Below are 23923 nucleotides of genomic sequence, written 5' to 3'. Positions count from 1 at the left end.
CCTTCCCTTTTGTAAGTGAAATTTGGTTGTGTGGACAAGTGGCTAAATGAAAAGTATTCATTTATCAGGTAAATGAATATCTCTTCATCGCTCACGTTTTATTCATTCTGTTCCACTATTCTGACCGAGCCTTGCTCATTTAGTTGGGTATTCTCCATATAATCATGGCCGACACTTTTTGAACACTCGCTACCTGCCAGGTACCATACTAAGTTCCTTAGTTGGGAATACAGAGTTCAATTTTCTGTTTTCTTAAAGAAGTTTGAGAATAAAATCTGATTCCCCTACCATGGTCCTTGGATCCTTCCCCTTCTGGCAGAGCTCACCTTGCTACAGCCCCGTTGGCTTGCTTTTGGTGCCTTCACTGCACCCAGTTCCTTGCTTCCTTCACTTTCTCATCTTTCAGATTTCAGCTCATAGGTGTCCTCTCAAACAGGTCTCCTCTCGTCATCCTATTAATGCCTAACACCCAGTTATTTCCTTCATAGCACCTATACTTTGTTTTGTTTGCCGATTTCTACTTATCTGGCTCTCTAGTAGACTATGAGGTCCATGAAGACAGGATCACATCTGTTGTATCACTGCACACCCAGTGCCTGGCATAGGATGGACAAATATTTGTTGAATAAATTGATAAATGAAGGGACAAGTTCTGTTTCCAAGTCCCATTGACGCCCCTCCTTTCCTCCCCTCCTCTCTTCCATAGGACCATTAAAGATGGCCTTTCCATGGCTTGATATCACAAAGGCCCCACTCATGATTAGGGATTACTCCTTTCCTCAGGAGGCAGGGAACAGACTTCTTTTTATGCATTCAACAAATATCTGTTGAACCTCCACTGCTAGCCATGCAGCGAACAGAGAAAAACAGGATACAGTTTCTTTGAGTAGCTCAAGATAGATGGAGAAAGAGAGAAAATCTGTGTGTCTGTGGGTGTCTGTTTTGAAACACAAACCCACACTCGTTAGTATGTGAGAAGGGGAGGCGTACAAGTCAGCAGCCACCTACTTGGTAGACTTAAGAATTACCGCCCCAAAATATCTCCCCCACTGATTTGTCCTTGGTGCCTAAAATCCCATCACAAGAATTTATTCTGCAGGAGATGGGGGATGATGTGACAGACAGTGATTTGTGAGCAGGGTAACTCCTCAGTTCCGAGGCAGTGTTCATCACAGAACAAAAATACAAACCTTGCACACTCATAAATGGGTGCCCGGGACTGTATGTTATTTGTCAGTCTGGAAACCCTCTTGGCCTGGATGCACACGGTTTTCATGTCACTAGGGCTTTTACCACTTGGAATTTGTAAACCAAATCCTAAACGAGGTTTTCCACTGATCGGTCAAGACGTTCAACATTTTTCTTCCTTATTAAGAATGGTATTGCAAGAGTTTGAGAGAGGAAATAAAATCTGATTTTCAAGTTGTCAAAAAGCATGATGATATAATGCAATCAGTTTGGCCAGGAAACAAAATGGCCAACATAAACTGTTACGGGAACACCCACAGCTGTAAGCAGCTGCGGTTCCTGAAAGGCAGGTCCTTTATCATTTCTTCCATCTGGGTTATTCTTTTCCTTACTTTTAATTGTGTATGCACTCTAGCGTACGAATAATCACTTTTTCGGGTTCCTGTCAGCGATAGTAGGCCTATGCCCACAGTTTTGTTTTATTCGGTATTCTTGGTAGAGAAAGCAAAAAAATTTTTATAGTAAAATAAAGGCTGTTTAGATTTAATACGTTCTTTTTTTTCCCCCAAGTTATTTGCATCGTGGGCTTTATTTGATTGCACAGCCATGATCTCCATTCTGGCGACCTTCGGTGGAGGGATCCTGAGACAATAAGAGGCCAACTTCTCTGGGAGGTCTGGTGGGGGTAGGGGAGAAAACATTAAGCCTATTCTGCTTTGAACTTGTTTTTTGTTTGGTTGTTTTTTTTACATGAAAGGGGTGACCGGTAACCATTTCTGCTTTAACTTGCAAAGGCTAGGGTATGCCATTTGCATGGTGATCATTATTTATTTATGTTTTCATTAAGGGATGAGGAAGTAATGCTCTTCTAAAGCCAAGTAGAACCACGTTTCCAACTGCACGAGCATCCCTTAGGTGAACAGCTCTTTTGAAGTGGTTTTGTTGGCAATTAAGTGCCGTTATAGTCCTGACATGAAACTAAGCATTTGTACACCTGCTCTGCATACTTAAAATCTGTGCCGGTGAGAGGAGTGTGGAAAGGGAGGGGCGCTCTCCAGGACTGGGCTGCTGGATCCATGTGAGTAATAACAATGATAACTAAGAGCTGCTAGTTGTTGAGGGCTTACTTTCCTAGTGCCTTCAGTATATTATCTCATTTAATCTTCAGAGCGACCTTCATGGGAGCCATTGGTGCCGGGGGCCTCATAAATATTCTGGGCTTGCAGTGCTCTGAAGAAAAACATAAGCACAAGTCTTCCCTGACAAAGCCAGCCCAATCCTGACTCTATTCCTTGTGATTAGATGCTTTTGGGAGCCGGGGCCAGGGCAAAGAAAGGCATGGTAAATTAGTGTGCTATATACTTTCATTTCCTGAGGGATTTTCTTTCTTCTTTCTCACTTTTACTTATTTTTCAATTATAAACATAATACCTGCTTTCTATAACAAATTTAAGAAAAGTATATAAAGTTAGAAAGACAGTCTCTCTGTCTCTTCTTAATTCCCTGTCTGCACTCCCCCGCCCCACCCTGACTACCCCAAGCCATGATCACCGATAACAGTTGGGGCAATTGTTCCAGACTTTTCAATGTACGGTGTTTAAACACATATAGCTTTTAAAAATAACACATATAGGATAAACACTGCATCTTGCTTTTCTGCTTGATCTTTCTTTTATATAAAGTCAGAATGTGTATTTTAGTCTGTGTAACAGAGGTCTAGTAGTCCGTTGTATAAATAAATCTCAAATTACTCATCTGTCCCCTTACTGAGCGGCATTTGAGTTGTTTTCCTTTTCACTGTAATACAACAGTGCTTTACTAAGCATCCCTGTTCATGTGTTTTCATATGCTTGTTTAGCGTTTCCCTGGGATAGATCCTGTAAGTGCATCTGCGGGGCCAAGGAAGCACATTTAAAATTTTGATAAATAGGGAGATTGCCTTCCAGAAGATTGTACCAATTTATACTCCTGCCAAGAGTAGACGGGGGTGTTCATTGCCCCATAACCCCACTAACACTGGATGTTCTCTGACGTTTTTATCTTTTTGCATATCTAATTAGGAAAATGGTATCTTAAAAAATTTTTGCATATATACATTTTTCTTAAATTTAGTAATGTTACATACGCTTACTGACTGTATGTCGTCTCTGAATTATTCCCTTCTCCTGTCCAAGTTCTCCCCTCTGCCTTTTATCACCTCTCCTCCCTCCCCCCAGGACCCCCAGTGGTCCCCTTCTCACCGCTTCGGTGGAAGGAAATGGTAGACAGAGCCAGGGCAAGGCAGTTGATGAGAGAAATCTCATCAGAAGGTATTAGAGACAAAAAGATTCCCCAGTCAGAGATGTTTGCATTTTAAAAGAGTCTGCCCAGAGGGGGCAATTTGCACTCACCTCCAAAGACTGGATTGCTGGTGGGGTCATTTCAGACTTCAGCACAAAAAGTATTTCCACGTGGGAAGATCTTTCTGGGATCCTCGAATCATAAGGAGTTAATGCTTTCTTTGTCTGTCATAACCAGGCTTTCTCCTGTTAGCGGGGAAAGGCAACTGCCTGGGACTTAGTATTACAAAGCCCTTACTAAGTATTCACACTTCTACACATTAATCTTAGGGATTCATCAGAAATGCAGAAAAAAACTCCTATACATGATGTTTGTCCTAGCATTGCTTATTGGATCAGAAACTGGAAACTAGTAACAATGTCCAACAATGGAGAATAGCTTAAAAACAATTTGGTAGATCCATCTGATAAAATACATGCAGCACTTTTTTTTTGAGAGAGAGAGAGCGCGCGCGCGCGCGCGCGAGCACACACACACACACGTGCATATGCAGGGGGAGGGGCGGAGGGAGGGAGGAGGAGAGGGGGGCAGAAAGGAGGAGGGAAAGGAGGAGATATATATTTGACATATATTTTATATGTCAAAACCCCAATAAGGAATTGTATTTAGGTGACAGAAGCATGAATTGAACTTTTAGGCATATTTCAATTTTGAGAGCAAAATTCTGATTCTGATTTTTTTTGATCAGAAAAATCATCTTTCAATGCACAGAGTAGAATGTTAAAAAGCAGTTTATGGTATTATCCTCCCAGAATTAGTCCCTTTTATCCTGGAAATCATTGAGAAATAAATGTACCCCTGACCCTGCCAAGGTCCAGGCCTCAGTGATTCACATGTAAGGAATTCGGCCACCACACCCATCCTATTACTGGGCCCAGAGAGCAGGCCGAGGTGTCTACAACCCCAGTCAGTGACTTCCCAGCCTCCCAAACTCAAGGTCTCAGCTTTACGCCTCAGAGCCTCTTTCTCCCCGAGCTTGCTGCTTCCACAGCTCCTGGCATCACTCTTAACCTCACATTTATTCCTACTTTTTCTTCCAACTGTCTTCTAAGCTCCTTTAAGATTTAGCTCAAGTGTCCCTCTGGAAATCTCCCCAGATCAGCACCTCGTCAGGTTGTTTGCTTCTGCTCTGCCTGTCAGAACACCTAATGTCAGTACGGCATCTACTCATGGGCTTGCCTACCTCCCCCTCCAGAAGGCAAGCTTTTGTACATCAGGGCAACAGTTTCTGTCCCTCCTTTTTAAAAAAAAAAAAATGAATTAATGAATTACTGTGTTGCTCTATTCACTTTAGGGGGCTTTATACGAAGTGTGCTTGTATAAATACGTAAATTGTGATTGGTTATAGGATTTTTGATTCTTTCTTTTTTTTTTAAGTTTCTTTATTTTGAGAGAGAGAGAGAGAGAGAGAGAGCACGAGTGGGGGGAGGGACAGAGAGAGAGAGAATCTCAAGCGGGCTCCACACAGCGCAGAGCCTGACACGGGGCTCAAACCCACGAACCACAAGATCATGACCTGAGCCGAAGTCAGATACTTAACCAACTGAGCTACCCAGGTGCCCCAGCATTTTTGATTATTTCTATAATTTATTTCAAAGCTAGGCATCAGACCAAAGAGTCTGACCATTTGAACTGCTTTTTGTACCACGTTTATTTGCTAAGAAAAATATATCTCACAGCCCTGTGACTTCCCAGTAGCCTTAACGGAGACTTAACATCAAGAATTGTAATGAACCTTTTATCTCAGGCTAAGACTTTATCACTTCCAGAGACACTTACTGCACTGATACACATTACTCACTCATCCGCTCATTCAGAAATAATTTCCTCAGAGCCTAGTGTATGCTGGCCACTATGCTAAACGCTGGAAAATTATGGATTAAAGATATACCTTTGCTGTTGTGCTGGAGGGAGAGGTAGACGAGTCCATGAGTAGATGCATACTGATATTAGGTGTTCTGACAGGCAGAGCACAAGGAAATGGAGAGCCTGAAGAAAGGAGTGATCTGGGGAGTTTTCCAGAGGGACCCTGGAGCTAAGTCTTACAAGGTGATGGTTGTATAACTCTGTGAATATACTACAATTCATTGAATTGTACACCTAAGTGGGTAAAGGGTGAACTTTACAGTATGTTGATTAGATCTGTAAAGCTGTTTGAAAAAAGAGGTATAGAACTGGGTCAAATGTGCACGAAGGGGACGAACATCCTGGATAGAGAAGAGCAAGGGCAAATGCTTGGAGGTGTAAAGGAGTTAGACAGGTTTCGGGGGACTGCGGTCCTTGGGGGTGGCCAGGGTTAGAGTAGAGGTGGGTGGCTCAAGTCTCCAATGGGGTTTAAGTAACAGCATCATAAGAGCAACTCAGTCTTCATGTGATGGCATGAATCCAGAGTTTCAATAACATTCCGGCATTTTTGACTGAAGGCCTCTTTCTTTGCCAAAACTAAGATGGAGAAGCAGCTGGGAAGAACCCGGATGCCCAAGAATGAAGACAACAAAAATATACTCTAGAAGTCATTTGGGTCATCTCCCTGCCTGTAGGCAGGTTTCAATTAAACTGAGACAGAAGGATCCATTTTCTCCTTAAAGTTTTATAGAGAAGGAGTTTCCAAGTGGGACAGGCTTTGGGCTAAGATGAAGCATTCTTCTGGAAAGCCCCTATTCTGGGAAGCAGAATGCCTTCCCTGCATTCTGACCTATCTGTGCTGGTCTAGAGATGTGAGGCATTGACACAAGGCCTTGTTTACTTAGTTACCCAGCCCGGAATGTCCACAGGAGGTGAAGTTCACTTACATGGCACCTGATGATGGGGACCTCCAGGACAATGGTAATGACAGTTCCACTGAGCATGAGGGCTGGGAGGCAGCATCTGTACACACACTGGGTACCTCCGAGGTTCAAGCTGAGGGAACTCCCTGGACCTGAGAGGTCTGGGGAGGTCCTGGGGGTAACACACAGAGGTGAGGGGCAGGGGCCTTTCCAGCTGCCTGATGCCCAGGACATCCTGGGGCTGGGAATCATACCCCGTGTCTATTGTAGGCAGATCTGGAGCTGCTCGGTTCCTGTGGGGCCGGGGCTGTTGCACCGTCTCTTGGTTACTGCCTGAGGAGTCTGCCGAGGCATTAGGTAAACTTTGGTCTGATTTCTCTGAGTCATGGCCAGTGTCAGGAGAAGCTGCTGAAAGCTGAGATTCTAGCCATTGATTCCGTTTTTCCATAAATGAAAACTGATGCTCCAGGGGGAGGGCTCCAACCACAGACTCAGGCTCGTGCTGGCAGGCTGCAGAGGAACCCGAGGGAAAATCTTTGCCTGGGTCCGGGTGTCTCCTCCAGAAGCTGTCTTCGCTCTCCTCCAGGATTTTAGTGCGCAGGCAGGTGACATGCTGGGACACAGGCCGCAGGTGATTGGAAAGTTTCAGGGGTGGATGAGCCTGAGAAAAGTCTCCTGAGGAACAGTGAGGGGTTTGGGGTGCAGACAAGCCGTTGGGTGCCATGTTCCTTAGATTTGGAGCAGGTGGCTCGGATGCCTCTTCCCGGGAACAGCCTGGGATTGGTTTCAGTAAGTGACTTGGGTATGGTTCTGATTCATCAACCTCCACAGGACTGCTTCGGTTCATCCTAGTTTCTGGAACAAGAGAAAACATGCCACAGCCTTAGAAGACAGATCATCTCTTGGAGCCCCTACTTTATGGCCTTAAGAGACCTTGTTCAAGATGTGGTTTCAGTTAATAGCAGTGTGACATCAACGTGTTTCAAAGCCCCAGTCACATAAAGTTGTTCACTCATTCTCTAGGCAAAGGCTCTAGTGCTTATTAAGATACTTTTATATGGAAGGCGATTCAAAGAATGTGACGGGACTGTCATGCAGTAGACAGCACAATGGGAAGACAGATGAATATCAACAGCTAAGTATGGAGGAGGGAAATTATAATGTGGGCTGCTGTGTGTGTGTGTGTGTGTGTGAAGGGTACACAAGACATTGATTGGTCTGCCTTTGAGGATGCCTCTGAGGATGCAGTGGGGAGACAGTGTCCACCTTATAAACTTTAAAAATGTTGCTTCATTTTTAATCAAACAAAAAACATTAAAAAAAAACAACAAAAAAAGAAAGCGTGAGTTAAAAAGCACGGAGAAAAGGTCATAGTGACATTTCCCACTTAACAACTATAGATTGTTTTCTGGACTTAATTCCCTCTGGCACTAGGCTTACAGTCAAGGTAGCCGTGGCCGTCTGGTTTGTGATGAACTGGCTGAACTAGCAAGGCTGGCTAAACTAGCCTTTAGCCTACAGTCCGAGTAATATTGGTTTTACCTGTAAAAATGGAACTCGTAATCAACATGATGGAATAAAAGAGAAAATTAGCCTCCCCTTATCATTAGTTTGCTTGAGATGACGTCCCAGGACACCCAAGCTCCAGCGGAAGGCAGGAGGCAGGCAGGGAAAAAGAGTACGGGAGTGACTGACGGCCTGCAGAAAGTTCCAGAGCAGGTGTAGTGGTAGGGAGACCACGAAAAAAAGACATCCCAGAGGTCTGTTCCGTGAAGGCCTTGTACACAGTATACCTCAAATATCATACAGAGGATACAGGTGGTGCTCTGCTGGTGGGTTTTTAAATGCCTATTTGGGGTTCCTGGAGAATTTCAGCCATATACATTTACTGAGGGCGTGCTGTGCCCCAGATCGTGATGTACGTCAATTGTCCCTCTAAGCCAAGTTTTGAAGAATATGAACTCCCCTTCTCTTGAGCCCTGTATCCGTCCCAATGGGAACCTGACAGCACCCGTTTTAAGGTGCTCCCCTCTGAGCAGAGGTGGGGCCGGCAATTTCCTACCAAATTTATCTTCAGTGCCTGTAGACAGAAACTTCTCTTTGCCTCCCCACCCCCTGCCAGGTGAACTCCAACACTTCTCCTTAGCCTCACTTGGTAACAAACGTACCCATCTGCTGCAAACAACCTTTGTGCTGTTTTCTGGCCCGGAAGAAAACTCTTTTGGTGTCTAATTCCTGGCTGGCCCTCTCTCCCTCCCTGCCTCATTTCCCCTTCTCCCGGCTGGCTGACCCCTCCCCCCCCGCCCCCCTTCTTGGCAGCCGGCTGGACGGTGCGTGCCCCTGGCCTCTGGCCTCTGCAGAAAAGAGACCTCATCACCTACCTCGATTAGACCTTGTAAAAACGAACAGGAACCTACCCCAAACACAAATATCTCAGCTATTTATTATTTTTGAGTGCTCACCATTGTTTTCCTCTCTGTCTTACACTTTTTCTACAGCTGTGAAATTGGATATGCCACACAACATGCTCTTCTTCGGCTGGTCAGGAAACAAAGGTATTTTCTGAGGGGGTGGCTGAGTGTTGTGTAACCTCCTGCAAGCGTCTGTGAGCCCACAGCTGAGTGGAAGGGCAAGGAGGTGCCCCGAGTGAGGGAGCTAGCAAAAGGCCTGCCCTCTGTCAACGATTTCTTGTTATGTGATTCAGGTGCCACAGTTTACATTCTCCCTGGGTTTAGAAAAAAATTGTTTTAACATTTATTTATTTTTTGAGTGAGAGACAGAGAAACAGAGAGAGACAGATCATGAGTGGGGGAGGGGCAGAGAGAGAAACACAGAATCCGAAGCAGGCTCCAGACTCGGAGCTGTCAGCACAGAGCCCGATGTGGGGTTCGAGCTCATGAACTGCGAGATCATCACCTGAGCCCAAGTCAGACACTTAACTGACTGAGCCACCCAGGCACCCCTCTCCCTGGGTTTTTAAATGTGAATACCTTAATACCTTATTGGGGGTGGGGGTGTGGCTAGATGGCTCAGTCAGTTAAGCATCCTATTCTTGATTTCAGCTCAGGTCATGATTCCAGGGTTGGGGGATCGAGCCCTGTGTTGGCTCCACGCTGGGCATAGAGCCTGCTTAAGTTTCTCTCCCGCCTTTACCTTTCCCTCTGTCCCTCCCCAACTCCTCCAAACAATAAATTTAAAAAAAAATGTGATTACCTTACAAGTATTTCCCTAAAAATTGCAAATTCCAAACCTTCCAGGGGCTTGAAAGAAGCTAATAAAAAAAAGTGACAAGCGTGGCCATCTCACATAACTGGAAATCTGAGGTCTATCTTATGGTGGGAATTCTACAATTAAAACTGCTCTGAAATTAAACTAAAACTACCCCTTGGATGGTAGTAAGGATCAGCCGGCAATAAATGGCCTCTGGGGAAAGCTATGGGATTAGTAAACCATAAAAGGCAAAACAACCCTTGGTGTTTTAAACGTGTCACTATCAAATATTCAAAGAGCAAATAATTACTGAACCTACTATGTGTCCAACTCTGTGCTCTATAACCTCCTTCTGAGGCATGGGCTGAATGAAACCCTTTTTTTTAATAACAAGTAATACTTGCAAGTGATACAAAGTTCAAGAGTACAAAAGGGTATACAGTGAATGGTAATCAAAAGTATTTCTAAAGCCTTAAAACCATTATTCCTGCCCTCATGTTGCCTGTGATCCAGAATAAGAGAGAAAACTAATAGAGGAAATCAAAAGCCCTATCTCAGGGCCTTTGCGCTTGCTGTTCTGTCTTCTCTGAACACTCTTTCTCTACATGTCTGCAGGGCTTCCTTCCTTTCTCCTTCAGGTCTCCTTCTCAAGTGTTTACTTGCCCTCCTCACTCCCTGTCTCTCTTCCCTGCTTCACCATCCTTTCCAGTAGTTATCACATCTTACATACTGCAAAATGTGTGTTATAACTGCAAATATCTAATACATTCCTTAATTGTTTATTGTTTCTCTCCTCCCCCAGAATTTAAACTTCATGAGGATGTGATTTTTGACTGTTGGGCTCATGGCTATCTTCTCACCATCTAGAGCTGTACCTGGCACACAAATATTTGTGGACTGAATAAGTGATGGATGTCTGTTTTTGGAAAGAGTACAGATCTGTGTGGCTGGAAGGATCACTGACAGTGAGAATATCAGGCACCATGGTGGGTAGCAAGGAATATTGGGTGGACCAAGTACTCACAGTTCTTAAAGTTACCCTACTTGAGGACCCTTCCCCCTTACATCCTTGCTTCTTCTCAAATATTTATTAAGGGCTCACTAAGTGTCAGGCCCCAAGGTGAGTCTGGGCCATGCCTACGAGGTCCCATCCGTCGGCAGAGTTGACCGTGAACCTTGCTTGCAGAATACAGGTGTTTCTACCATCTAAAGGGAACATCTGGTATTCTGTTCCAGATAGGGAGCTGGTCTGTTCATGCATCATCAGGCTTTGCCCGGAACAGTGGAGGATGGGCATGCCTCCCAGCTACCACGTGGGTCCCTCCCAGCCCTAGATCCCTGCCAGAACTGGCAAAACAAACCCTGATACACAAATGGTGTCACTGAGAACAACTACACGCAAATGCCGCATCAGAGGGTCATGGGCAGATTAGTGGGAAATGGCCGTTTCGTTTTTGGTCTTTAATGTCAATATTGTAAAAATGCTACACATTAAAAATAATCATTCAATGTCTCCCACGGCTAATATTTCCATTTTTCCCTGTTTTATTCCAGGGCTTGTCACATGATATCCACATGGTTACATGGCCTGTGCTCCAGTCCCCAACAGGGGGTGGCACTTGGAGTGAAATGGAAAAACCTCTGTGTCCTACCACTGTTCTAGAGGAGAAGGCTCTGACTCCCCAGAGGGACAGAAGAGCTGCCAGCCAGGACCCTGCAAGCCTGAGTGGCAATGCCCCGGACAGATGCTCGTGGACATCCTGTCCCACTCGGCAAGCCTGGGGGAAGCTGGGACCGGTCAGCTGGTCAGCCAGGAGGATAATGGTCAAGTCTACCTGGCCTCGGGGCAAATTCCTGGGGAAAGGGAGAGGCTAGAGGGTGAGAGAACTCAACTCAAGGGAGTCTTCTGGCTCAGAATCTCTTTTTGAGGCTCAGAACACAGGTGCTCAAGCCCCACACCTAGAGATTCTGAGGTGAGGTCAGGGCTCCCGTGTATCTTTGTTTAAGTCCCACAGGTACGCAGATTCTCTTGTACTTGTACTCTGTGATCTGTGCCATTTGGCAGGAACTATCAGAATTTTAAACGTTTATGCCCTTTGACCTAGTAATTTCACTTCTAAGAATTTCCTCCACAGGGATAAGGGTGTACCCTGCGAAATGAAGAGGCTCTGAAGATAGGTGATGCAGCCTTGTTTGTAATAGCAAAGACTAGAAACAACCCACATGTGCAGAAAGGTTCTGATTTTTAAAAACTGTGGTCCGGCCAAACAATGACTGCTCTGTGTCTTTTTTAAAAAGACCGAGGAAGTGCTCTGGGGACTGATGTGGAACGATGTCCAAGATTTATTTGTGAAGTTAGGAAAAGTAAAGAGGAGGACACTGTGCAGAGCATGCTACCCTTTGTACGATCTGAGGTTGTGTATGCACATGCCATCTCGTCAGAAATTTGGAACAACGGTCGCCTCTGGAAAGGGAACTGGATGGCTGGGGAATGGGAACAGGAGGGACGCTTGCTTTCCGGAGCATTTTATACCTTATATATCCACTTAAAAGATAGGAGAAAAGGAAAAGCTTCAGAGTGGTCCTGCTGTTCACAAAGATTAAGAACCAACGTGAAGGAAGGGGAGGCGTGTCTCTGAAAAGACAAAAGACCATTCCGCTGAGGGTGAAAACATTTGCCCGCCCCCCCCCCCCCCCCCCGCCCCGGGGGCAGGAATGGGTGGGCACCAGCCAGGAACAGAGGGCTTGTCTGGAGTACACACAGCTAGGCTGAAGCAGTCATGCACGGGAGTCTGGTTCTGATTCACTGAGTTGACCCAAAAGACGCTAACTTCCCTTCTCTTGAATCTCATTGCCCTTTGGACAGTGAGCTGTGGTTCTAGCCCTTGATTCTGACCGCAACTTTCTTCAAATCCGGCCGTTTTTCTCTGTCCAAGTCTCGTCTCTGGCTTCCTTTCTGCCTCCTCTGGCCTGAAACCTTTCTCTTAGCATATCCACTCTACCTTGAGTAGCCTGATTTTGCAGATAAGCTCTTATCCACATGGCAGCGGTTCCAACATCCCATGTGACAATGCTCCCTGGTGTCCCATTCACAGAATTTCCCACCCCCTCCTCCCTTTTCCTGCACACAGCTCTTAGTCAATCCCCTGGAGCTGCCTCCAACTCTTTGCTGGTATCTGTTCCCGGCAACTTTTTTCTTCTCCAGCACATCCTGCCTTAAATTCTTAGTTTCTTGAAACAGAGCCTATTAAGTCTTCAAAACACGATTTTTCTGATCTCACAGTTCATAAAAAAGCTTCTTTTCCTTCCCTCATTCCAACCTTCCTTTCTGCATGTCCATTACATACCGCCCTGGCCTGAGTGCAAAACAAGTTCTCAGGGCACACGTGAAGAGACTTCATGTCCACGTTCGCAGTGAACTGTGGCTTCTGCTTTCCAGATGGACTTACTCTGAACCAACACATATTTCTAGGATGTAGTATTTAAATGCACAGGCTCTACATTCAAACTCCCCACGTTTTAATTCTCTCTTTGCCAGCTGCATGATTAGATGTGAGACCTTGAGAAAATTACTTTACTTCCCCGGGCCTCATTTTTCTAATATGTAAAATGGGGGAAAGACCATTTGTCTTACAGGGATGTTGTGAGGATAAAAGAAGATGGAAATAAAATGCTGACTGCAGAACCCGGCCTATATCAAGCTCTCAAAAAACAAAACCTGTTTTATTATTGTTACAACTGATTTGGCTTTAGAACTTTCTTCTAGACTATGTTCACTGGTTTTATACCTGAATGCTAGCGTTATTATATGAGCCTAATGAATGAAGACCATATCTTCTTAACCAATATATATATTTATGGCACATTCGATATGCATGGCCTCTTGTCTTAAAAAGAGCTGGGCCACACAGGGAATGTCCTATAACTTTCCCATTCCTATTTCACAGAGGGTTAGAGATACATTCAGTAGCTCTTCCAAAGTCACAGCTGAATCTAGCCTATAGATCTCTGAGATCTTCCCATTAAACCACATAGATCAGGAGCAAACTTTTTCCGTAAAAGTCCAGAGAGTAAAGAGTTCACGCTTTATGGACCACAGATGGTCTCTGTCTCATACTCTTGCTTCTTTAAAAAATTTGTTTTTAAGCAACACTTTAAAAATACAAAAGCCATTTTTAGCAGTATGCTGTAGCAAAAACAGACTATGGGCCACATTTGGCCTGAGGGTTATAGTTTACCAAAGGCTGATACAGATTACACTGATAAAATACAAAGAAACCTTCCCCTTTATTAGTAGTAACTGCTAATATTTGTTGAATGTTTACTATGTGTCAAATATTGTTCCAAGTGCTTTACATGTATTAACTTATTTCATCCTCACAGCTACCTTATTTGGTAGGTATGATTGTCAACCTCATTTTACAGATGGGGAAACTGAGACACAGGGAGGTTAAGTGACTTTCCCAAGGTCACATGTCCAGTAAGCAGCACAGACAGGATTCAAATCCAAGCAGCTCAGCACCAGAACCCGTGCACTTAACAATCTGTTTCTTGGTTAAGAACCCTGACTTTGAAGGGCGGGGGAGGGGATTGGAGCAGCTGAGTAACCCCTGGAAGCTTCTGGAATGAATATGTTTCAGACTCTTCACCTTGAAGCTAAGGAGGCGTGGATACGGGCCACCTGTGTTTTATAAAGGATTACCGGGCGGGAAACCTGTGGTGGCTTTCCTTCATTCCAGTACAATAGAGGACATGGATGAGGACTGCAGAGGCATCTTGATTTGAGAAAAGCACTTGATTGGATCTCATTAAATTTTAATCATAAACTGAATTCAAAATAAATTGAAAACTGGTTGACAGAGCACAAACAAAGGGTGATGATAAATGGTGATGCATCTAGAGAGGGGATATCTTCCAGGGGACGCCTCTGAGGCAAGGACGGATGGGATTTAATGAAGGTGTTATGTCCCTGGAAGAAGACAAATAGACAGTGAGAAACAGAGGAAGGGCAGGAGTGAGCAGCCTGAGTAATTAATAAACCACATTACCAGCTCCTAAACAATCAAGGCTTGCTGTTCACCAACCACGTGGATTTTTTTTTTTTTTTTAAGAATTCTTTGGGTCAACAATAGTCTTGAAGAGTCCTAGAGGCACACACCATGAATATTTCAGGTGGACGTAATAAATATATACATTTACAGCTAGAAAGATCCTCAGATCCAATTTGGATCCGATACTTTCAATTACAGATTCTCAAGGTCTTACTTCATTCTGCACAGAGTAATTTTTTGTTTTTTATAAATTAAAAGTCTAAAAGCCATGTTATTAAAAAAAAATCTTTAAACTCATTAATGCTCTTTGTTTACTGCCCAAATGCATGCAAACTTTCACAATGTCAGTTTGCTCAGTGGAGGCTGGTTTTGAGTGAACTGTTTGGCTCCGGTTCAAATTCCAGCGAATAAATACTTCCAAGTTTACTTGCAGAATTTCCCAGACAGAGAAGTTCTTCCATTTGGTTTGCCAGAGGATTGGAAGCAGTGGTGAGCCCTGGAGACAAGGGAACATTTACTGGCCCTTGTTCATCCCCTGCACGGTACAACTCACATCAGGCTCAAGGCAGCACGGCATGACCTGACCTGATTTGAAGCTCACTCTGGAACTGTTCTGAGCCGCTGAGCAAGGAGACCATGGACTAGTGGGAATGGACTGACCTGGCTATGTTGTTAGTTGGTGATAAACATTTGGAGAGCAACCCCAAACCGGCCCAGGTTTTTGTTTGTTTTGCTCCGGATAAGATTTCTCTCAGCACATATCTGTGATTCTTAATTTCAGTCCAAGCCCTAGAGTGAAGACGAAGGGGCAGAAAGGAAAAATCAGGAGAGGAAGATGAAGGGATAGAACATAAGAAAGGAGAGGGGCGCCTGGGTGGCGCAGTCGGTTAAGCGTCCGACTTCAGCTCAGGTCACGATCTCATGGTCCGTGAGTTCGAGCCCCACGTCGGGCTCTGGGCTGATGGCTGATGGCTGATGGCTCAGGGCCTGGAGCCTGCTTCCGATTCTGTGTCTCCTTCTCTCTCTGCCCCTCCCCCCTTCATGCTCTGTCTCTCTCTGTCTCAAAAATAAATAAAAACGTTAAAAAAAAAATTAAAAAAAAAAGAAAGGAGAATGGAAGAGGAGAGACACAAGGAAAGAGGGGAAAACTTGAAGGACATTTAAAACAATTTGCCTTTTATTAGTGTAGGAGAGAGACTTATTTGTGATTTTTATGTATTACTGAATACGAGAAAGGGCAGTTGGAAGGGAAGAAAAAGAATGAATACAGTGAAAGGCGAGAGTGTTGTAGGTAAGCTGGTGAGCCAGGAAGAGCCTGGACGACAGCACCGAGGAGGAAGGCAGATCGGAGATGGCAGGGAGACCTAATGACCCTGGGAGGGGAAGAAGGAAAAACACTGGGACCCCAGGGCAGGAAAACAATGAGGCAGAAAAGAGCCAAGTTTTCCTCATCGCTGAGGGACCTGCCAAGATCCCAGCCAGCCTCGGTGTTCAGGGTGGAAGGAATGGGGACACGCAGGCTGGGGCGGCAGTCAGTTCCATCACTCCCAAATCGCTCCACCTCGGCTGCCTGTTCAGGGAGCCAACCCAAACTGCCACAACTCTCCGGTTCAGCCGGTACATGAAAGGCCCCCCCACCTCCTTGGCCAGGGTACAACTTGCGGCCTCCGGGAAGGTCTAGATGCATGCACGCACGCACAGAGCGACACGAGCGGCCAGGCATCGAAGTACATGTGGGCTAGTAGAGGCCTGCTGGTGAAGAGACGCAAAGAATGTCGGGGGGAGAAGGGACAGCTGGGGTTTCATGAACTAAAAATATCTTGGTGACAACGCACTTAGAAGAAACGGGAGAGGCCCAAGGGGAGAGCTTCTTGATTCCAATCCTCAGATGCTTTCTCACGAAAGGCCGGCAGGATTGTTTTGATAAGGAAATGTGGTCAAACATCAGGGGTCATTTCATTGGATCTGAAAGGAATATAAAGTTTAATGTGCCTCATCTGTGCCCTTGCCCCCGCCCCCCCCCCCCCAAACAGTTGCCTGCAATTGTTACATATTGTTATGGGCTAATCTAAAACTTCCTTCTGCAGAAAAATGGTTGGATTCAGGGTATTTCTGAGATTTCGATTCTGTTCAGGGTAGAACAGATTTCATTTAGACAAACTACCCACATAATCTATTTTTCTGAATGCCTGTTAAAGAATGCCTGCAAATTGAACTACCTTGTATTTTCAGAGCGTTTGAAAGTCACTAACTCCTTAACCCTGAAACTAGCTTCAACACTTTCTGTCTTTGCACCCTCCAAGAGTCAGTATCCCTGAGTTAGGATGATGGTTCATCCATGCTGGTTCACTGCCCTGACTGCACTCCCTAGTCAGCCCACCACACACAGTGAGCAGAGGTACCACACTGTTTCATGACTGCCATCAAAAAATGACTTGGAGGGGCGCCTGGGTGGCGCAGTCGGTTAAGTGTCCGACTTCAGCTCAGGTCACGATCTTGTGGTCCGCGAGTTCGAGCCCCGCGTTGGGCTCTGGGCTGATGGCTCAGGGCCTGGAGCCTGCTTCCAATTCTGTGTCTCCCTCTCTCTCTGCCCCTCCCCTGTTCATGCTCTGTCTCTCTCTGTCTCAAAAATAAACGTTAAAAAATTTTTTTTTTAAAAATGACTTGGAGGGGCGCCTGGGTGGCGCAGTCGGTTAAGCGTCCGACTTCAGCCAGGTCACGATCTTGCGGTCCGTGAGTTCGAGCCCCGCGTCAGGCTCTGGGCTGATGGCTCGGAGCCTGGAGCCTGTTTCCGATTCTGTGTCTCCCTCTCTCTCTGCCCCTCCCCCGTTCATGCTCTGTCTCTCTCTGTCCCAAAAATAAAAATAAAAACGTTGAAAAGAAAAAAAAATTAAAAATGACTTGGAGCTGTAACACCAGATTAAGAATGGCTACGGGTGGTCTTTCCGGGTAAAAGCAGGGCTGGCGGCTGAGAGCAGTTAGCCTCATTTCAGATAATGGTGCTTCACCCTTCGAAATTAGAATCAGTAATTCATCACAGGTGAAACATCTCGAAATTCCTGCCCTCTCATCCCGGGGGGCATAGAGAGGGCCATCTAAGAACGTGACAATGACTACACCAGGGCCTTTCCACAGAAACAGTTTAGCAATACTGAAAGCACTGAGTCAGCCCATCCCCATCAGCCAGGGCCTGTTGGAACGGTAGTGACAAAAAATGATTGCCCAAAGAAATAATAATAACAACAACAACAACAATAATAATAAAGTAGTGGTTTGGGAAAGGTTAAGGATCCTGTGTCTGCCATCTAATGTGTCCAATCATAGCCATCATCCTTACATGCTATTAGGATGTACTTCATAGCTTCCTTTCACCTCCCATTAAAGGCCCCACATGCAGCGATTATTGGTCTAGCCCAGGAGTGGTTTTCAGCTCCAGCTAAGTCAGTAATGCAACCTTCTGGAGCCAGGCTGGCCTGCCAGTTCTCTGGCCTGCCATGAATCTGTGGGCAAGTGCATAGGACAGTTCTTCCTGAGTAACCCAGATGGGACATGAACTAATTTAAGAAACCCCATTTTATGTAACTAGAGCCAATAAAAACGCCTAAATTCCCGGCAGCCTCCCGCAGAGCCACGTGGCTGCCCAGCTTCCCCCAGCCTTTGGCCCTGACTGAGGCTTTTACCTTGTGCTTTGAGAACAGGTGAGTGAAACAGAAGTCAAAGCAGCTTATGTGATAAAAGCTTGAGCACCTATGAGGTGTTTGACAGTATACTTGTGCTAAGGGGTAGAAAAGGATTAAGAAACAAAGTCCTTTTCCTCAAGGAACTAACCATCTAGTAGCAGGAGGTAAAATTCATGTTTGAATAGTCAGTAAACAAAGTAAGTCTTCCAAGATCACCCATTACGGCTAGCCCTCTGGGGACTCCCATTTTCCTAGCTTTATTTTGTGAGAAGGGAATTTAGACAAAATCATGTTAGTTCACCCCCCACACACATTTTATTGATGAAGAAATCCAGTCCTAGGGAAACCAAAGTGATTGCCTAAGCCACAAAGCCAGCAAGGAATGGAGTGAGGACTTGAAACGGAGTTTCTTGTCCTTCTTTTTTATTATTTATTCGGTCTCTCCCCCTGCCCCCCATTAAAATTGCCCTATTCTAAGAGACCATCTTGAACTTGAAAGTCACATGAAACTTGATGAGCTTCTAAGATCGAGCAACAGCATTTCTCTCCTTGTTTTCTGTGCCAGCAAACGTCTGGGTTGCCTGGGAGGGGCGGGGGGGGGGGGGGGGGGGCTGTGGGAGAGCGCCGGGAAGGCAGCTGGGAGCCAGCGCAGAGCTGAGCTGAACTTCCTGGCTCACGAATATGGGGTTGATCTTTTCCCTGCATGAAACAAGGATCGAGAAAACTGGGAGTTTTCCTTCCATCTTGGCCACTGACGTGTCCTGGGGCTGGAAGCCAATGACTTAATTTTTGCCATCCCTGGCTCCCTCCTTGGAGAAGTGAGGCTGGATTCTTAATCGAAACTCGTGGGACACGAAGTACTCAAACAAATGGTTCCCAGACAGCTCCGAGAAAACACCCGTGTGTGCGCTTTCCACCCCTCAGAGAGTTAATCTCCTCTCGCCTGTCTGAAATACTAAACCACCAGCACTTTCTGGCAGCCAGATACTTAGGTGTCATTTTCTTCAGCCCCAGCCGGTCTCTACACGAACAGGTTAAAAAGGTGGGGAGTGGAAGGTGGGGGGAAAGTAAGGCAGAACATTTCAGCGAAGGCGAAAACTGCTTTTGGAAAATGGGTCAGCAGCTAAAAAGTAAGGCCAGGCAGGCGACAGCTCTGAACGACTTACCTTAGCACCACCACGGACAGACAGACCGGCCGACGGGGTGGTCGTGTTCTCTCCTTCTCACACTCCACCTTGGGTCGCTCCCGCCTCCCTCCTCCCTCTCCAGGCCCAGGTAAGCGGTCGAACAAGCTCTGAAGCAGGAAGTGGAAGTTGTATGCAAATTTCTACGGAGGCTAGGAAGCCTCTGCCGAGAAAATCTCCCTGTGGGCAGTGAATCAACAGCTGAGAAGTCACTTTATTTCTTAAAACAGAAACCTCCTTCATTCACTAGAAAAGGCCACTGACTGACCAATTGGGGTGCATTTTTGTTTCCACCACCCAGCTAAGTAACTGCGGAGGAATGCCCGCACTGCCCTGGACCTCGGTGCTACTGCAGCGCCCTAGCCCTAGACAAGGTGTCTGGAGAGGGGATTGGATTTGGGTGTTAAGATTGGTTATTCATTAGCTGCTCCAAAAGAGGAGATTAGGGGCAGATAGCGGGGTGGAGTGTGAGTCAAGAGCTTCTTACTATCTCTGTTTAAACGTCAGCATTTGCTGCCCTTGCTCATGTGGGGGCAGGACTCACTGCCCATCCCCATGTGAGCGTGCGTGCGTGCACACACGTGCATGCACACAAGCACAAGTATGCATGCACTGTCCTCCTTTGGCTGCGTTTTTCATGACCTCAAGTTTATTTCCTCTCCTTCCTTCTCCTTGTTTAATCCATAGACTGGAGAATTTATTGTCAAAGGAAGCACATGATGGGAGCTGTGGCCGCTAGGGCTCTGGAGTCAGAGGGATGTGGGTGTGAACTCAGTTCCGCCACTGGCCGACTGGGCACCACAGCCAGGTGCCTGGGCAGGCACACTGTGCTCCTGGTGCTGGCCTTGCCTGCCCAAGGGTCAGCACCCACTGCCAGCCATCTCTCCACCCTTGTGCAGGGGACAGGTCCCAGAGCATCCCCATCCACACTGCCAGGTTCTGCTCAAGTAGGTCACACGAAGTGGGTTGCTCTACACTGCAAGCAAAGGAAACACGGCTTGTTTTTAAAATAACGTATAACAGGTTGCATATATTTTGGTATATCCTTGTGATGGAACACTATGCAGCTGTGAAAAATAATAAATACGTATGTATATATTTCTACATTCTAACATGCAAAAGTGACTATATTATTTATTAACATGATCTCATCTTTGTCAATATATATGGCAGATAAACGCATGTACATTCATATATAGATTCATGCTTGTTCACTGCTCGTTGGCCCTGACACCTGCCCGGAACATAGTGAGCAACCATTCTATATGTGTCAGATGAATAAATCATAAATGTCTGGAAGAACACATCCAAACTGTTGAGTGGTTTTCACCCCCCGGGAATGAGATTGAGGGCAATGAGTGAGAACGGAGGACTTATATACTATTTACACATATGGGCCGTTTGATTCTTTTTTTCCACAAACATATTTTTCAAAAAAAAAATTGTACTTGCTACCTTAGCCTTGACCTTTCTGCCTCAAAATTACTATAATAATAATCTTTTTTTTTTTTTTTTTTTTTTTTTTTAGTTTAGAGAAAAATAGTATTCTCTGTGCAGCAGCTGGTACCAGGATACTTTGAAAAAGCTATCTGTGTTAGGGGAGGAGGACAGAGAAGAAAAGAATGCCAAGGGGAGGAAATAAGAAGGAGAGCAAAGAAGGGGGCGGGGTGAAAAACAGTTTTCATTTCTCTTAGGTCCCTTACATGGATTGGGAAAAAGCCTGGAAGTGTTATGCCCAGAATTCGTGATCCCCAAAGACCACTAGGGAGCCGAGTCCGATGCAAAAGCAAAGAGCCTTTATTCGAGCTAGCTCGAGCTCAATCCCCTACCTGCACCGACGCAGCGGTGAGATACCAGGGAAAGAGAGCGAGTTTCAAAAGGACAAAGGTTTTATTGGGGCCTAGGGGCAGTTGGTGAGGTAATGGCTGTGGCCTCAGCCGATTGGCTGGGGAAGGGTCCTGGGGAAGGGTCCGAGTCCAGTTAGGCAGGTGAGGGGGGGGTTACTCAAGGGGAGGAGGTGTGGTCAAGGTGAAGGACACAGAACAAGATGGAGTCGGCTGGCGTAGGCCCGCCCTTTCATTCCCCCCTTGTCATGTAGCTTAGGGACCCAATCATGGGACCGGCTGCATTTATGGTGACAAGGGGAACAGAGTTTGGAGGTTTACGCAAAGTTCTGGGAACCAAGTGTCCCTGGGTGGCTCTGGGACGTCTGATTAAGTATTGTCCCCGAGCTGGTGTCTATGATCTGCCAGGTGATGTTTTGGGGGGCGTGGGGACTCCCGGCAGCATGAGCAATGACAAGCAGAGTTAACAGAGTTACCAATATTAGGTAGGTCAAATGCGCTGTAGCTTGAGCTTGAGTGGGTTGTGTTGGTCCCGACTGATGGCCCATCGCGTGACAACGTCCTTCCGGATCGAGGAGGGGTCCGCTGGCTGAGCGTGGGTGTGATGGACCCAGGTCGCGATGCCGTCTACCTTGAGAGCGGTGGGGGTTGTCAACACCACGATGTAGGGTCCCTTCCAGCGCGGCTCGAGAGTCTCTCAGTGGTGCCTCTTGACGTAGACCCAGTCTCCCGGCCTGTACTGATGAGGTGTCGGGATCGGGCCAGCCTCGTAGATGGCACGGAGGTGCGGCCAAATGTCCTCGTGCACCCTCTGGAGCCCGCTCAAGGAAAGAAAAAGTTCTTGATTTTTAAACTCAGCAATAAGTTCAGCTCGAAGGCTGGGAATAACAGGGGGTGGCCTGCCAAACATGATCTCGTAGGGAGTAAAACCCAGAGTGTAAGGAGTGTTTCTAACCAGGTAAAGGGCGTACGGTAGGAGAGTCACCCAGTCCCCGCCAGTCTCCATGGTTAATTTGGTAAGGGTCTCTTTTAGGGTTCTATTCATTCTTTCTACCTGTCCTGAGCTCTGGGGCCTATAAGCACAATGTAATTTCCAGTTTGCCCCCACCGCCTTGGCTACTGCCTGTGTTACCTGCGAGATAAAAGCTGGTCCATTGTCTGATCCTACCATGGCAGGAAAACCATACCTGAGTAAGATGTCTTCTAGTAGCTTCTTAGCCACCGTCTGAGCCGTTTCATGCTTGGTTGGGTAGGCCTCCACCCAGCCAGAGAAGGTGTCTGTAAATACCAGGTCCTCGTGTAGAGCCTCGTCGAAGATGGTGGGTGAATTTTTGAATCCCTGAGGTAGCCGTGTCCAGGTGAGTTGCCCACTGTAGCCCTCCTCCGGATCATGCCACTCAAAGGCGAACAAGGGTTGGTTCTGGGGTGCCAACGGCAGACTGAAGAAGGCGTCCTTTAAATCTAGTACAGTATACCAGACCCTGGAGGGCGCCAAGGAGCTCAAGAGAGTATATGGGTTGGGAACAGTTGGGTGTATGTCCACGACCCTCTTATTTACTTCCCGGAGGTCTTGTACCGGTCGGTAGTCATTTGTGTGAGGCTTTTTGACCGGCAGTAAGGGGGTGTTCCAGGCAGACTGGCAAGGAACTAGTACCCCTAGGCTTCGTAGTCTCCGGATGTGTGGCTGGATCCCCTTCCAGGCCTCCTGAGACATGGGGTATTGTTTGATCCTTACCGGACTCTCTCCTGGCTTGAGCTCTACCAGGACTGGGGTCCTGTGAGCGGCTAGTCCCATCCCCCCGTCTCTGCCCAAACCGAGGGGAATTCTTGTAGCCATCTGTCTATATTATTGTCTCTCGGGAGCGCCTCCTGGTGGAGGAGGTATTCATCCTCCAGTTTCATGGTCAGGACCTGGATGGGGTGGCCCTTGCCATCGGTGACCTGAGGCCCCCCTTGTCTGAAAGTTATCTGAGCTCCAATCTTGGTCAGTAAGTCCCGTCCTAACAGTGGGTAGGGGCATTCTGGTATTACCATAAAGGAGTGGGATACCCGGCCCGTTCCCAAATCTACTGTTCTTCGGGTAGTCCATGAATACTGGCTCATACCAGTTGCCCCTTGTACCCAGGACTTCTTGCTGGCTAGTTTTCCTTGTGGGGTGCGGAGGACCGAATGTTGTGCTCCGGTGTCGACAAGGAAGTCAATAGGGGTCCCCTCCACTTTAAGAGTTACCCTGGGTTCGGGGAGAGGGTCCGAACCCTGACTCCCCTAATCACTTAGTTCATCCAGCTCTAGGACTTTTACTCGATCAGTCTTGCTTCCCTTCCCGCCAGCTCTTTTTGGACAATCTCGGGCCCAATGCCCTATCTCCTTGCAGTATGTGCACTGATCCTTCTGCAGCCTCTGCTTCCCCCCCTTGGTGCTTTTACCTTTTCTTGTGTCGTCTGCCAGCTGCCGGAGACGGCGGTCTCGTTCCTCGGGGAAGTCAGCAGTGGTAGCTAGTAGTATTCTGGCCAGGTCTCGAGTCTGCTTACTGCTGGCAGCCGCCATGGCGCGAGCCTGCTTGTCCTCAGGAGGCTCCCGGTTATTGTATATCTTTTCAGCTACCACCAGTAAGTCCTGCAGACTTTTTTTCTCCTAGTCTATTTTCTGTAATTTTCT

At 46.5% G+C, this 23923-nt stretch overlaps 2 protein-coding genes and 1 long non-coding RNA gene across 13 annotated transcripts in view; 2 read left to right on the top strand and 1 right to left on the bottom strand.

Moving 5' to 3' along the window:
- The window catches only part of LOC106968908 (translation initiation factor IF-2-like), a 114814-nt gene extending 103067 nt beyond the window's left edge, over positions 1-11747 (top strand). For 4 of the 10 annotated variants that reach the window (XR_008298409.1, XR_008298408.1, XR_001429231.3 and 1 more), the window contains 3 exons: positions 8795-8851; positions 10309-10492; positions 11061-11747. Coding sequence is in view for 2 of the 10 variants with exons in the window: in XM_053222367.1 (XP_053078342.1) it covers positions 10415-10492; positions 11061-11381 (399 nt within the window). In the remaining 8 variants the exon portion in view is untranslated. Of the gene's footprint in view, positions 1-5493; positions 5578-8794; positions 8852-9809; positions 10493-11060 lie in introns of those variants that run through there. The other 6 variants (XR_008298407.1, XR_008298406.1, XM_053222369.1 and 3 more) reach the window with 4 other exon arrangements.
- The window catches only part of TRAF3IP2 (TRAF3 interacting protein 2), a 44166-nt gene extending 24434 nt beyond the window's left edge, over positions 1-19732 (bottom strand). Inside the window, exons 1-2 of one of the 2 annotated variants that reach the window (XM_053222365.1) lie at positions 19404-19732; positions 6321-7151 (exon numbers count right to left, since the gene is read on the bottom strand). In XM_053222365.1, the coding sequence (XP_053078340.1) occupies positions 6321-7143 (823 nt within the window). In that variant the 5' untranslated portion in view covers positions 7144-7151; positions 19404-19732. The remainder of the gene's footprint in view (positions 1-6320; positions 7152-19403) is intronic. The other variant, XM_015065369.3, reaches the window with a different exon arrangement.
- LOC128315549 (uncharacterized) lies at positions 17464-20725 on the top strand. The gene is made up of 2 exons (XR_008298411.1): positions 17464-19512; positions 20109-20725. It is a non-coding gene; the product is annotated as an uncharacterized LOC128315549 (long non-coding RNA).
- Positions 20726-23923: the final 3198 nt, after the last annotated feature.

The sequence above is a fragment of the Acinonyx jubatus genome, chromosome B2, assembly GCF_027475565.1.
Source record: "Acinonyx jubatus isolate Ajub_Pintada_27869175 chromosome B2, VMU_Ajub_asm_v1.0, whole genome shotgun sequence".
NCBI classification, from domain to species: Eukaryota; Metazoa; Chordata; class Mammalia; order Carnivora; family Felidae; genus Acinonyx; species Acinonyx jubatus.
Note: the sequence above shows the minus strand (reverse complement) of the source record. Positions and strands in the feature narration are given on the sequence as shown.